Below are 14,129 nucleotides of genomic sequence, written 5' to 3'. Positions count from 1 at the left end.
AGGTCCTGGGTGCAGAGGGGACAGAGGTGGCCCTGGGCTGGGTGGGAGCTGGGGCAGGGGCTGGGCTGGGAGAAGGCGGGGACACGGCTGGGGCATGTGTGGGGGTCTGGGGGGTTTGGGGAGCCAAGGGGGCGTCGAGGACCCAGGCAGCCCCCCCATTGCGTCCCCTTTGCAGACAGGGGCCGGGAAGACGTACACCATGGGGACGGGCTTCGACATGAACATCTCCGAGGACGAGCAGGGCATCATCCCGCGGGCCATCGGCCACCTCTTCAGCGGCATCGAGGAGCGCAAGCGGGCGGCACAGAGCCAAGGCGTGGCGGCACCCGAGTTCAAAGTCAGCGCCCAGTTCCTGGAGGTGGGTGACAGCAAGGCTGGGCTGGCACCCTGGGGTGTCCCTTTGCCCTTGTCCTGAGCTCCTGGAGGTGTGACAGCACGCAGGAGACCCAAAGCACCCGGGTGCTGTTGGCCTCATGGTGGCCACAAACTGCGGTGGCATTTCCTTGGGAGCTCCCCTGAGGGATGGGAGCTTGTGCCTTGGTCCCCAGGAGGTTTGGGGTGCTTTGGGCTCTCTCACTCCTGTTTGAGGTGTCTGACTGTTGTCAGCTCTGACTCCTCGGGGTTGTCCCTGCTTGTCTGGCACTCCCCTGCCCTCCTGTGTCCCCTTCCACCTGGTGAAGTTGACCTCGAGACCCAAGGGGCCCTGCTGCTTGCGTGGCCGGGGCGCATGCCCCCCTGCACCCCATCCCTTCTGGGCACGTGAAATCATGTACCTAGATCCGAACTCACCCCTGCACCACCTCCTGGACGTGTTTGTGCACCCTTTGTGCATCCTCTCCTGCACCTGTATGCACGCCAGCTCTCCTGGTCACCCTTCCCTGTGCGCACACACGTGTGCATCCACGTGCACGCACCCCCGGCTCTCCTGCGCCGCCCGTCCTAACTCTGGGACTGCAGCAGCAGAAGGGCACAGGGCAGCTCCTGAACTCCCTCCATGCCAGGCTCCAGCAGCCTCCCGCTCACCGTTTCACCCCCCTGCCCGCTTTCGCCCCGTTCAGCTCTACAACGAGGAGATCCTGGACCTGTTTGACAGCGCCCGCGACCCCGATGCGCGGCACCGCAAATCCAACATCAAAATCCACGAGGACGCCAGCGGGAGCATCTACACCACCGGCGTCACCTCGCGGCTCATCAGCTCGCAGGACGAGGTGGGTTTGGCACCGGGGGGGCTGCAGAAGGGGGGTCGCAGCCAGGGATGCCCTACAAGAGGGGCAAGGTGAGGAGGGACCGGAGCAGAGCAGCCTCAGGGTGGTGCAGGGGGAGGTCGGGGCTGCCCGGTGCCCGCTGGGCTGCTGAGGGCTGCTGTCCTAAATCTCTAAAAGGGTGCTCCAAAGGTTTTGTTTCCTCTCTGCCGTGCGTCGTTGCAGCTGATCCAGTGCCTGAAGCAGGGGGCTCTGTCCCGCACCACTGCCAGCACCCAGATGAACGTGCAGAGCTCCCGCTCCCACGCCATCTTCACCATCCACCTGTGCCAGATGAGGGTCTGCGCCCGCCCGGAGCTGGTGAGAAAAGGGGGCCTGGGGAGTCTGTGTCCCCCCCCAGCTTTGTGTGGGGGTCCCTGGAAAGGGGCAGGGGTTGGAAGTCTCGCAGAGAGCTGGGTTTTTGTTTTGCTTCTCTCCTGTTACTGCAATTATTAACATTTAGTGGGAGATGAGAAGCCCCGTGCCGGGCGGGGTGACCCACAGCAAGTTTCTGTCGGGATCCTCCAGGGGCTGAGAGCTGAGGGTGGGTGCTCAGGGTTTTGCTGGTGGCTGAAGATGGCTGAGAGGGTCTCTGGGTGCTCGGGGGCCGTGGCTGTGACCCCTCTGTGTGTGCTTCCTGCAGGTTAACGGGGAGGTGAGCGGCCTCCTGGACGGAGCCCAGCCCACCACCGAGTACGAGACCCTCACGGCCAAGTTCCATTTCGTCGACCTGGCGGGCTCGGAGAGGCTGAAACGAACGGGTGCTACCGGCGAGAGGGCGAAGGAAGGCATCTCCATCAACTGCGGGCTGGTACGGCCCCGGGCGTGCAAGGGGCAGGGGGAGATGGGGGCTGCGGGGGGCCCTGGGGCACCTTTGGGTCCTGCTCGAGGCTGCTCCGAGCTCCTGAGTTGGTGCTCTCTGTGCCGTGGGTTACGTGGCTTGGCCCTGGATTATCTGTGACCCTAAAGAGCAGTGGTGAGGGCACGGCTTTACTCTGAGGGTGTGGGGTGGGGGTCCAGCTGGGCACAAGGGTGCAAGCCCCCAAAAGCTCCAGGTCTGCTAATTTGAGCTTAAAACCCACTCTGAGGGCAAACGCTGAGCCTGACCCGGGAAGCCTCCAGCTCTGGCACCCCACAGCACGCACCCCAGGCCCCAAACGCCGGCCGTGGGGGTGGCTGTGTTCTCAGCAGGGGCTGAATTTGGGGTGGGGGCTTTGCTTGGTGTTGGCAGCTGGCCCTGGGGAACGTCATCAGCGCCCTGGGAGACCAGAGCAAGAAGGTGGTGCACGTCCCCTACCGGGACTCCAAGCTCACCCGCCTGCTGCAGGATTCCCTCGGGGGCAACAGGTACGGGGGTCCCTCTGCAAACGGGGTGAGGGTCCGGGGGGCTTGGGGAGGTATTTCGGGACTCAAGGGCTTCATGGGGTGGGTGCTCGTGGCAGGCAGAGCGTGATCTCCCCTGACCCCAGCCCTCGCCTCCCCCAGCCAAACCATCATGATCGCCTGCGTCAGCCCCTCCGACCGCGACTTCATGGAGACCCTGAACACCCTCAAGTACGCCAACCGGGCTCGCAACATCAAGAACAAGGTGGTGGTGAACCAGGACAAGACCAGCCAGCAGATCAGTGCCCTGCGGGCCGAGATCGCCCGGCTGCAGATGGAGCTGATGGAGTACAAGGCGGTGAGTGCCCGAGCAAAGGCTGTGGGGAGGGATGGAGCCGGGAGCTTCCCCGTGCTTGCATCGGGGTGATTTTAGCCAGCAAGACCCTCCTGCCCACTGTGCCCCCTCCCCTGGTTGTCTCCAGCCCTTTCCCCCAAGGAGGGTGTCCCACCACCCAGCCGAGCTCTGTTCTGTGTCTTGGTGGCACCGGGGTGTTGGGGAGGTGGCGTGGCACTGAGAAATCGTGAAGCTGGTGCTTTGGCATCGCTGGTGATGGCTCAGCTCCTGCCCTGCCACAGGAGGACCTCGGGCAAGTCTTATAGGGATGCCGAGGCAGAGCAGAGCCTTGGAGCATCTCTCGCCCTCTGCCCGATGGGTTCAGCCCTTCCTGGTCCTTAGATTTCACCCTTCCCCTGCGTGGACGTGTGTGGGTGCCCGTGTCCCGGCGCACCCCGCGCTCAGGGGCTGCCCCCTGTCCCCGCAGGGCAAGCGGGTCATCGGGGAGGACGGCTCGGAGGGCTACAGCGACCTTTTCCGCGAGAACGCCATGCTGCAGAAGGAGAACAGCGCCCTGCGCATGCGGGTGAAGGCCATGCAGGAGGCCATCGATGCCATCAACAACAGGGTCACCCAGCTGATGAGCCAGGAGGCCAACCTCATGCTGGCCAAGGCAGGTGAGGCTGGGCGCATGCACGGTGCCTTGGGGTTGGGTCGGGACCGCGCCACGGCTCTTCCCGTGACCCACCCGAGGCTCTGCTCCTCCTGCAGGGGATGGTAACGAAGCCATCGGCGCCCTCATCCAGAATTACATCCGGGAGATCGAAGAGCTGAGGTGAGCCAGGCACCGGGGCTCTCGGCTCACCGGGGTCCCCGGGCTGGTGGGTGCCGTTGTGGGGTCTGAGCCCGTGTGCTGTGCCCAGCTCTGTGCCTCCAGCATCCTTGGGGTGGCTCCTAGACCCCCATGGGGCAGCAGCTGAGACCCGTGGGGCTGCCTTGGTGCTGCTGTGGCCAGCATCATCCTTTGTGTGGCTGCTGATGGATGGGGGAGATGCTGGGGGGAGTCCTTGGCCTTCCCCAGGGGCTGCTGGCCCCCCAGACTCGGGTCCATTGGTGACCCCAGGGCGCTCCCTGTCTGCAGCATCCCGACCTTATGGCCTGAGATGGGTTCCGTGGTGCTTGTCCCTGCCTCACACCACCCCAAACCCTGGGGAGGGTGGCACGTCCCCCAGTTTGACCGCATCCTGTGCCTGCCTTCCCCCAGGACCAAACTCCTGGAGAGCGAATCCATGAACGAGTCCTTGCGGCGCAGCCTCTCGCGCGTCTCTGCCCGGCCCCCTTACTCCGTGGGCTCGTCCCCGGTGCCCGGTTTGGCTGCCCCCGCGGAGACGGAGGCGTCCGACGTCCTGCGCCGGGCCAAGCAGGACCTGGAGCGCCTGAAAAAGAAGGAGAGGAGGCAGAGGAGGAAAAGGTGAGGGCAGCAGCTGTGTGAGGCGAGGCTGCCATCCCTCCTGGGGCTGCTTCCCCCCATCCTACCCAAAGCCACCCGGACAAAACCTGGGCACCTGGGTGTCCCCCCCAGGCACTGCCCCATCCTCCGGCTCCTTTTCGCCCACCGTGGACACCCAGGGGCTGATTTTCCCAAAGGGAGGCTTGGGGGGACCCATCCCGGTGTTGCCCCTTGCTGGGACCCAGCAGCCCCCCCCTGCTCTCCCCCAGCCCCGAGAAGGAGGCGTTCAAGAAGCGACCGAAGCTGCAGGACAACGGGGAGGAGACGGACGAGAACGAGGGAGAAGAGGTGAGGGGGGCTTCATGCTCGTGCCAAAGGGGGGGTGGTCACAGAGGGCTGTCGTAGCCCCCCCCTGGGAGGGGGACAGAGGCCAGTCTGGCCTCACAAGGAGTCTGGGGGGGTCAGGGGCTTGGTGTGGAGGTAGGTGAAGGAGATTTGGGGGATGCGGTGCTGCGGGGATGGATGGGGCACGGAGCTGCTCCTCACCATGGGGTGTATGGGGGGGGTGTCCAGAAATGATGCCGCAGCCCCTCGGGGAGAGGCTGAGTTTCTGCGGGGTGAGCTCAGGTTTGGAGGAAGGGGGGAGAGCGCGGAGGGAAGGGCAAGGCCATGCTGCAAGCTGAGGTCAGGCACTCGGCTCTTAGGAGGAGGAGGAGGAGCAGGACGAGAGCGGCTGCGAGGAAGAGGATGGGCGCGAGGATGAAGACGAGGACTCGGGCAGCGAAGAGAGCCTGGTGGACTCGGACTCGGACGCGGAGGAGAAGGGTAAAGAGCAGGGGGGTGCGTGCTGGTGTCTGCTGGCACTGAGCTCCAGTCCTGGGAACGGGGGGTGTCCACGGGGACCCCCGGCCACCTCCTCTCTTGCTTGGAGAAGCCCCAGGGGTGCTGCAGGGGGTGTCCAGGGCTCGTAGGAGTGCTGCCACTTCCCAGGAACGTGCCCTGGTCCATCAGCTCTCTCCTGGCTCTGGGGGGCTGTGGGGGTGATGCTGTCCCCGTCCCTCCTGGCCTGACTGCTCCCCCCCTCGTCCTCCAGCCGTGAATTTCCAGGCCGACCTGGCGGATCTGACTTGCGAGATCGAGATCAAGCAGAAGCTGATCGACGAGCTGGAGAACAGCCAGCGGCGCCTGCAGACCCTCAAGCACCAGTACGAGGAGAAGCTGATCCTGCTGCAGAACAAGATCCGGGACACGCAGCTGGAGCGGGACCGGGTCCTGCAGAACCTCAGTGAGAGCCGCCTCCCCCAGGGGCCCTGTTCCTGCAGCTTTGGGTCCCCGTCCCCCACTTTCTGCCCTCCTGGCTCGGGGTCAATGCATCCAGCAGCCCTAAATGGCACGGCTTTGCTGCCCCTGGGACCCCGAGGCCGTGCGTGTCTCACCATGGGAGCTGGAGAGCTCCTGGCCCCACTGCTGCTGGAGAGGACAGGGAAGCAAAGCCCCTTCTAGTCCCATACACCCCTTTCTGGGTGAGCTGCGGTGCTGCGGGGCATGTGGGGACCCCAAAGACTGCTTGTGGCTGAAGGTCCAGACCCACAGCTCCTCCCAGCTCAGCCCTTGCCGTGCAACCCCACAGCCCCCATCCTGTGCTCAGCCCCCACCCATCGCCCCATTGGGTACCCCATACAGACCCCAGCCCCTTGCGGGTGGAGGGAAGGCTCCGGCAAGGCAGGCAGGGCGCAGCGAGCCTTGCAAACCCTCCCCGCGCTCCCCCCAGGCACCATGGAGTGCTACACGGAGGAGAAAGCCAACAAGATCAAGGCCGACTACGAGAAGCGGCTGAAGGAGATGAACCGGGACCTGCAGAAGCTGCAGGCGGCCCAGAAGGAGCACGCTCGCCTGCTCAAGAACCAGTCCCGCTACGAGCGCGAGCTGAGGAAGCTGCAGGCGGAGGTGGCCGAGATGAAGAAGGCGAAGGTACCCGGGCACGGAGGGCACCCCCTTGGGACCAGCCTCGGGAAGGCTTCCATGGGACCAGCCTGAATCCTGGCCCTGCTCGGGGCAGGAGGGATGGTTTTTGGACCTGGGGGGGTCACCTTGGTTACTGGGAGTGCCGGGTGCCCACGCCGTGCCGGTGTTTTTTCCCCTCCCCAGGTTGCGCTGATGAAGCAGATGCGGGAGGAGCAGCAGCGGAGGCGGCTGGCGGAGACCAAGAGGAACCGGGAGATCGCGCAGCTCAAGAAGGAGCAGCGGCGCCAGGAGGTGAGGAGCCGGCCCTTCTGCATGTCCCTGCGCTGGGGAGGGGGTGTTTGTGCTGCTCCGGCACCCCAAGGTGCTCGTAAATACCAGCTGGTGATGCTCGGGGTCCCTGCTGTCCCCGTGGCCTCTTTAGGGGGTGCCAGCCCCCAGCAGGGCTCACCTGGAGCAATAACTCCTGGCTGGGAACCTGCTGGCTGATAAAATCAGGAGTGACCCCATTTGTGCCAAAGCAACTCCTTGAGGTGATGGGGGAGTTTGTGGCCATCGCTGGGGGGTCCGGGCGGTTCTCCTTTCCCCATCAGGAGCCAAATCTGTCTTTCTCGTGCAGTTCCAGATCCGGGCTCTGGAGTCTCAGAAGCGGCAGCAGGAAATCGTGCTGCGGAGGAAAACCCAGGAGGTGAGGGGAGGGGCATCTCTGTGGGGGTGCCAGCCAAGCTGTGGCTCAGTGACACGGCCTCACTCAGGCGGTACTGGCTGGGAGTGGGACCCCCAAAGGATGGGAGGGGGTTTATGGCTGCGGGGAGCCCGGTTGGGGAAGGTTGGAGACAGCGGGGGAACCGAACTGCCCATCTCCTGGGGCAGCTGAGCCAAGAAAAAGGGCTGTGAGGGGAAGGGGCAGAGCTGCCCGCTGTCTGCAGGGCTGTGCGAACGGCTTCGGGGCTCCAGAGCTCTGCTCTCAGCCCTTTGGGGAGCCGAGGGAGTTGGCGACAGGTTTGGGGTGGGGGACCCCGTCTGACACCCTCGGCCCCTCTTTTGGGCAGGTGTCGGCGCTGCGCCGCCTCGCCAAGCCCATGTCGGACCGGGTGGCGGGCAGGACGAGCCAGAAGCCGCCCATGCTGGACTCGGGCGCTGAGGTCTCGGCCAGCACCACCTCCTCCGAGCCCGAATCCGGCGCCCGCTCCGTCTCCAGCATCGTGCGCCAGTGGAATCGGAAAATCAACAATTTCCTGGGAGACCCCTCGCCCGCTGCCAACGGGGCTCGGCCGCCCAGGTCAGGGCAGGGGCCGTGCGGATGGGTGGGGAGGTGTCCCCGGGGCTCCCGGGTCTGGTTTTAGGCTGGTGGCAGAGGCTGGAGGGTTTTTATGGTGTGTTTGGCTGGAGGCAAACCTCCAACGTGAGACATGAGCTGCGTTGGAAAGATCAGGGAGGGGTGGTGGCGGAGCTGGGCGATCCAGAAGCGGTGCAGCCAGAGCCTGGGCGTCCTTTTGGGGAAAGCCCAGCTTTCCAGAGGCGGTGCAGCCACGTGCCTCTGGTCCCCTCGCGCTGCAGGAAGAAGTTCCCCAAGAAGGGGACGAGCCAGACCTTCAGCAAGGCCGCCCGCCTCAAGTGGCAGTCCCTGGAGCGGCGCATCTTCGACATCGTGATGCAGAGGATGACCATCGTCAACCTGGAGGCCGACATGGAGCGGCTCATCAAGGTGAGGGTGGTGGGCTTGGGGGCGGAGGGTTGGCCGTGCCAGCAGTGCCAAACTCCCTCTTTTTTCCCCCAGAAACGCGAGGAGCTGGCGCTGCTGCAGGAGGCGCTGCTGGGCAAGAGGGCGAAGCTGCAGGCCGAGAGCCCCAAGGAGCAGAAGGGGCTTCAGGAGCTGAACGAGGAGATCGAGGTGCTGGGGGCCAACATCGACTACATCAACGACAGCATTTCCGACTGCCAGGCTACCATCATGCAGATCGAGGAGACCAAGGTGGGCACAGAGGGAGCGGGAGGGTCCCCGGGAGGCGAGGGGAACACCAGGCTGGGGAAGGAACCCGGGCACCCCAGAGCATCCTGCCCCAGGACATGGGAAAGCCGCAGCCTTCCCATGGGGTTGCCGGTTTCTGGTCTCCGTGGGCGTCTGCAAACATGTGTGGGATGCTGGAAAATGTCTGGGAAACCCGGCTTCTTTTCCCAGAGAAACCCCACGGGTTCTGGTGTCCGGTTTTGGCACCGAGCACGGCGGGGAGATGCGCGGCTCCTCGCCCCCTCTAGCGGCTGCAGCCTGGGCTGGAGGCTCTGCGCTGTGCCCAGCCTGTCCCTGGCTGTGCCAAATTGTCCCTGATTGTGGCATGAGCCAGGACGGGGTGGTGCTGGTGCAGGACCCGTGGTGCCTGTGCCACCCGTGGTGCCCACATCACCCAACCCTACCTGGCTGCGATGCTCCCCGGTCCCATCCCGTTCCCTCTCCTCCCCTCCCAGGAGGAGCTGGACTCCACGGACACCTCGGTGGTGATCAGCTCCTGCTCCCTGGCCGAAGCCCGGCTCCTGCTGGACAACTTCTTGAAGGCATCCATTGACAAGGTGCGGGCGCCGCGCCGCCTCCTTGGGAGGGGTCTCGTCCCCCACCTTGGGGGTTTCTCCCGAGCAGCGTGATGATGCTGAGGTGGCTGTGGCTTTCCCCATCCTCCAGGGGCTGCAGGTGGCGCAGAAGGAGGCCCAAATCCGGCTGCTGGAGGGGCGCCTGAGGCAGACGGATGTGACCGGCTCCTCGCAGAACCACCTCATCCTGGATGCCCTGCGGGAGAAGGCTGAGTCCCACCCCGAGCTGCAGGCGCTGATCCACAACGTCCAGCAAGGTGGGCACGAGCCCGGGGCCTCCCTTGGGGTTGGGGTCCTCTCTGTGGGGTGAGGCCGGGCCTCCAGTGCCAGGGAGCACCCGGAGGTGCCACCACTGGCATCGTCGTGCCCCTTGGTGCTGTTCTGGTGGGACGTGGTGGGACGTGGCCCCCCTCACACCGCTCACGTGCCCTCTCCCCTGTGCGCAGAGAACGGCTACACCAGCACGGATGAGGAGGTCTCCGAGTTCAGCCTGGCCTCGGATGGGAGGTGAGCACCCAGCCCCATGGGGTGGGATGTCCGGGGCCTCTCACGGGTGGGTTTTGATGAAGAAGTCCCCTCCTGAGCTTTCCTGTGGCTCTTAGCCCTTGGGGAGCGCAGATGTCTCGTAGACCCCCAGTGGGAGCGAAGATGGGGTTGCTCTTTGGAGAGAGGGAGCTGGGGAGTGGGGGGGGACCTCAGGGACTCAGGGGTCTTGGGGGGGCTGCAGCAGTCTCTCTGAAAGGGGTTCAGACCTGAGGATCCAGCTCTGCCACCTTCTCCTCGCAGCTTCTCCCAGTCTTTCACCATGAAGGGCTCAGCGAGCCAGGATGACTTCAAGTTCAAGGTGAGCTGGCCTTCCTGCCGCCGGCCGTGGGAGGAGGGATGGGGGGAGGCGTTGTTTATAGGGCCGTGGGGCTCGGCTTTGGGGTCTGCTCTGCAGCCTGGCCCTCGGGGAGCCAGCCTTGGGGTACGGCTTGGGCTCTGGATGGGGTCAGCTCTCCATAACCTCCTGGATCTGTGGTCCCCTGGGCACAGAGATGCAGGGATGGCTTCCAGGTTGGGTGGGCACCCAGCGGGGTGTCCCTGTGCTGGATCCTTTGTGGGCTAAGGTGGAGGGAAGCCCGCTGCCCTGTGCAGGCTGTCAGATTTGTATGGAAAACTGGGAATTCGTCCATCCTCCTGTGGCCGGGGTGCACGAGCTGCTGGCCCCGCAGCTCCCCTGAGCCCCGTGTCCCGTCCTAGGGAGAGCCCAAGCTCTCCGGGCAGATGAAGGCGGTGTCGGCCGAGTGCCTGGGTCCCACGCTGGACATCTCCACCAAGAACATCACCAAGTCCTTGGCGTCCCTCATGGAGATCAAGGAGGACGGGATCAGCTTCTCCATCCGAGACCCCTATTACAAGGAGAAGGTGTCGCGCACCGTCAGCCTGCCCACGCGAGGCAGCACGTTGTGAGCAGGGGGTGCTGGATCTGGGGGGGCTGTGGGGGGCTCCTGGAGGTCGGGGCTGGTGGGGGGGAAGCTGTGACATTGGCAGAGCAACGAGGGCGAGCCAAAGCCTGCATCCATCCAGGCTTGCCCGCGGTGGTGGGTCTCTCCAGAAGGACCCCCTCATGCTGGGGGTCCCATCCCGGTCCCCCTGGTCCATCCTGGTCCATCCTGGTCCCCCTGGCTTCCCATCCTTCACGGAGGCTTCTTGGGTTGCCAGAAGTGTCCGTGCCCACCGGATGACTCTGATGGTGCCCCGGGGACACCAGGGCAGCCCCTTCCCCGTTTCCTCTGCCGGGGGAGGACGAGGGGCTCAGCACGGAGCAGCTCCCCCCGACGGGGAGGAGAGCAGGCACCCACCGTGCCGTTCTGCTTCCCCTAGCCCCAGGCAATCTCGCGTCTCGGACACGTCGCCACTCACACGGAGGAAATCCTACGACCGTGGGCAACCCGCCAGGTGAGCTCGGGAGCCAGGGACTCGGTCAGGGGGAGGCTGGGTGGCCCGGACAAGCCGGGAGGGATGCTCTCCAGGCCCTGGGGTGCCGGTATGAGGAAGAGGAGTTTGGCAGGTGCCACATGAGTAGTCCCCAAATCACGCGTCCCTCTAATCCTTCCTGCCTCAGGCCTCCAGACGTCGGCTTCACGCCCCCCTCGTCCCCCCCCACCCGCCCGCGCAACGACCGCAACGTCTTCTCTCGGCTCACGAGCAACCAGAGCCAGGGCTCAGCCTTGGACAAGTGAGTGTGGGGTTTTTTTTTGGGGGCGCTGCATGGTGCGGACCCGTGCCGTGGCACCGGCGGCACCTACCGGGTCCCAGAGCGGGGCACGGGAGCGCAGCACCCGGGTGGGCTCCCTGCTGGCCTCCTGCCACCGTTTTGTCCCCGGCTGCCCCCAGCAGGGGGGAGGTGGGCTGGGGGCTTGCGGGATGCTCAGGGGCTGGCACGGACCCCCCAGAGCTGCTCCAGGTGGCTGCCCACGTCTCGGAGAGCTGCCGGCAGCGCCGTGTCCTGACGGAGATCTGTCCGACCCTCAGTGCCCTCCTGCTCCTCTGCCCTCTCCGTGTGTGCTTCTCTCTCCCTCTCTCCCCTCCTCCTCCTCCTCCTCCTCCTCTACGCCCTGCGCTGGCTTGGATGCAATAACAACCCTTCCACCTCTGACTCCTCCGCTGCCTCTTCTAGTCTGGGTTTTCTCTCCCGTAATCCTGCTAATTTTCTGCCCCTAGGTCTGATGACAGCGATTCCTCTGTCTCGGAGGTGCTGAGGTATAGACAACTTTCTATTTATTACCCCTCCCTCCTCTCCTCCTCCTCCTCCTCCTCCTCTCTCTCTCTCTCTCCTGAGGTCGCTCTCCCCTGTCCCTGCATGCTCCGCCTGCACCTCGCTGCTCTGCCCCATCTCCCAGCCCGTGCCTGCTGTCCCCGTGCCGTGTCCCCTCTGGGCACGGCGCCGTCCCCTGGCTCGGGACCTCGATCCGCCCCGTTCCTGCTCCGGATCGCACCGTGCTGCGGTGGCAGCATGCTCCGTGCCACCTGCCCGATGCCCCCGTGCCCCGTCCCGTCCCCCGGCTCTCCAGCAGGACCGCGCGGTGCTGGGGAAGGGGCCGATCATCCCGCACGCTGCCGGCATGGTTTTTCTTGCGAGCGGCTTTCCGGGAAACATCTCCCCGTGCCTGGCCCTGCATCTCCAGCGCCGGGCTCCGGGGCAGAGCTTTTTGCCCTGGAACACAGCCCGGATGGGAGCGAGGTGCTGCTGGGTTTGTCCCCGTGCCACCTCCCATCCACCGAGGGGTTTCCCAGAACCAGGATCACCTTTCCCTCACCCTTTAGGAGTAGCGGCTCCCCAGCACCCTGCCCTGAGCGCCCACGGGTGCTGGAGGGGTGACACCAGACCCTTTGTCACCGTGGGTGCTCTGCAGCCAGGCGCGAAGCCCCCTGACACCCTCTCGCCCCGGGGATTTGGGGTTTCCACCCATTTGTCACCTCCAGGCTGGCAGGGGCACCAGGGGTCAGGGGAGAGCTGCTTAATTAGAGTTTGTGGTTGCGCCTGCTAATTGGGAAAGGAAGATCACACCCGTGTGATTCCCAAACCCCGATGAACGAGCCCGCAGCCATCCTGGCTAACGCGAGCCTTCCGTGGCCCCGGGCCTGCCCTTCCCCAGCCCCGTGCCTCAGTTTCCCTGTCTGTAAGAAGAGAGCAGCGCAGCTCGGGGCCACGTTTTGGGGTGGCAGCGGGGAGGAGATGTTGGTGGCCGTGCAGGACAGGGCTGGAGCTGTAGGGTTGTTGGATCTCAGCACCCCGAGCACCTCTGATGCTCTGCCCTCTGCCACCCTTGAGGTTTTAAAAGGAGCCCTGACAGGCTGTAAGGAAGCAAGGTGCTGGCTATTAGCATCCTGAAATGTTTATGGCAGAGCTTCAGGCCATACAAGGTGCAGTTTGTCCCGAAATGCCCCGAGGGATGGTGAGCTGGGTCTCCTGGCTCCCCAGCTCGCCGCTGGCCGGGCTCAAGAGGCTCAGGAGCAGGGCAGAGGCTGCTGGGCACCCCCTCACCCAGCCCTGGGCACCAGGACGGGGGCACCAGGCAGTGGGGAGATTCCCAGGGTTTCCATAAAGACACTTCCTCGGATGTGCCGGGTTCGGACAGGGGGCCCATCGCCCTGCAGGGTGGTGGAAGATGCTTGGGGTGCCCCTGGGGACACGTGGTGCCCCCCTGCACGCACACGCACCCCACCACGCTTCTCCTTTCTCTCCCGCGCAAGGGGCGTCATCAACCCGGTGGGGGGCACCAAGAACGCCCGGACGGCCCCGCTGCAGTGCGTCTCCGTGGCAGAAGGACACACCAAGCCCGTGCTCTGCCTGGATGCCACCGATGAGCTGCTTTTCACCGGCTCCAAAGGTGCGTGAGGGGGCGAGGAGGGCGCTGCCTTGCGAGCAGGTCGGCACGGGGGAATGGGTGGTGCGGTGGGCACCGCGGGGACGCTCCCTCCTGGGCCACCCTCCTGCCCTCAGCATCGAGCTCGTGCTGCCCAGGTTGGCTTTTTTTTGCCCTGGGGGGGTCCCTGGGGGCTGTGCTTCGTCCATGCCCCTTGGGAGACCCCCCCCATGGGCACGTTCGTCCTCCCGCAGACCGCAGCTGCAAGATGTGGAACCTGGTGACGGGGCAGGAGATCGCCTCCCTCAAGGGGCACCCCAACAACGTGGTGTCCATCAAGTACTGCAGCCACACGGGGCTGGTGTTCACCGTGTCCACCTCGTACATCAAGGTGTGGGACATCCGGGACTCGGCCCGCTGCATCCGCACCCTCACGTACGTAGCAGGTTGGGGGAGTCCCGGGGGGGTCCCTGGGCGCCGGGGGTGTCTTTGGCTCAGCAGAAGCTGGTCCCAGGAGGGGGCTGGGGTGCAAGGATGGAGGGGATCCTCTAGGAGGTGAAGGTCCTGCTGGTCCCGTGGTGGTCAGACAGTCGATGATACCCATAGGGCCTTTCCCAATGTGGGATCTGGCACCCAGCAGCCCCGATCTCTGCCTCCGGTCCCTGACCGTGCCCCATCCATCCATCCATCCTCCTCCTCTCCCTCCCCTAGATCTTCTGGCCAGGTGATCTCTGGGGACGCGTGCGCCGGGACCACCACCCGCACGGTCACCAGCGTGCAGGGGGAGCACCAGATCAACCAGATCGCGCTCAACCCCACCGGCACCACGCTCTACGCCGCCACCGGCAACTCCGTCCGCATCTGGGAGCTGAGCAGGTGAG

General features: G+C 65.2%; 1 protein-coding gene across 2 annotated transcripts in view; it reads left to right on the top strand.

Moving 5' to 3' along the window:
- Nucleotides 1-14,129, top strand: part of KIF21B (kinesin family member 21B) — a gene marked incomplete at its 5' end in the record, with an annotated part of 28,290 nt that overhangs the window by 11,165 nt on the left and 2,996 nt on the right. Inside the window, 29 exons of one of the 2 annotated variants that reach the window (XM_084302106.1) lie at nt 176-358; nt 1,059-1,208; nt 1,428-1,562; nt 1,885-2,052; nt 2,473-2,588; nt 2,727-2,922; nt 3,386-3,575; nt 3,670-3,733; nt 4,163-4,369; nt 4,618-4,696; nt 5,056-5,173; nt 5,442-5,633; nt 6,120-6,319; nt 6,497-6,604; nt 6,930-6,998; nt 7,363-7,592; nt 7,871-8,018; nt 8,091-8,285; nt 8,777-8,878; nt 8,988-9,153; nt 9,343-9,403; nt 9,683-9,740; nt 10,139-10,344; nt 10,763-10,837; nt 11,004-11,117; nt 11,603-11,641; nt 13,136-13,272; nt 13,503-13,683; nt 13,960-14,124. In XM_084302106.1, the coding sequence (XP_084158232.1) occupies nt 176-358; nt 1,059-1,208; nt 1,428-1,562; nt 1,885-2,052; nt 2,473-2,588; nt 2,727-2,922; nt 3,386-3,575; nt 3,670-3,733; nt 4,163-4,369; nt 4,618-4,696; nt 5,056-5,173; nt 5,442-5,633; nt 6,120-6,319; nt 6,497-6,604; nt 6,930-6,998; nt 7,363-7,592; nt 7,871-8,018; nt 8,091-8,285; nt 8,777-8,878; nt 8,988-9,153; nt 9,343-9,403; nt 9,683-9,740; nt 10,139-10,344; nt 10,763-10,837; nt 11,004-11,117; nt 11,603-11,641; nt 13,136-13,272; nt 13,503-13,683; nt 13,960-14,124 (4,052 nt within the window). The remainder of the gene's footprint in view (nt 1-175; nt 359-1,058; nt 1,209-1,427; nt 1,563-1,884; nt 2,053-2,472; nt 2,589-2,726; nt 2,923-3,385; nt 3,576-3,669; nt 3,734-4,162; nt 4,370-4,617; nt 4,697-5,055; nt 5,174-5,441; nt 5,634-6,119; nt 6,320-6,496; nt 6,605-6,929; nt 6,999-7,362; nt 7,593-7,870; nt 8,019-8,090; nt 8,286-8,776; nt 8,879-8,987; nt 9,154-9,342; nt 9,404-9,682; nt 9,741-10,138; nt 10,345-10,762; nt 10,838-11,003; nt 11,118-11,602; nt 11,642-13,135; nt 13,273-13,502; nt 13,684-13,959; nt 14,125-14,129) is intronic. The other variant, XM_084302107.1, reaches the window with a different exon arrangement.

This window comes from Netta rufina (genome assembly GCF_964035555.1).
Source record: "Netta rufina genome assembly, chromosome: 26".
NCBI lineage: Eukaryota > Metazoa > Chordata > Aves > Anseriformes > Anatidae > Netta > Netta rufina.
Note: the sequence above shows the minus strand (reverse complement) of the source record. Positions and strands in the feature narration are given on the sequence as shown.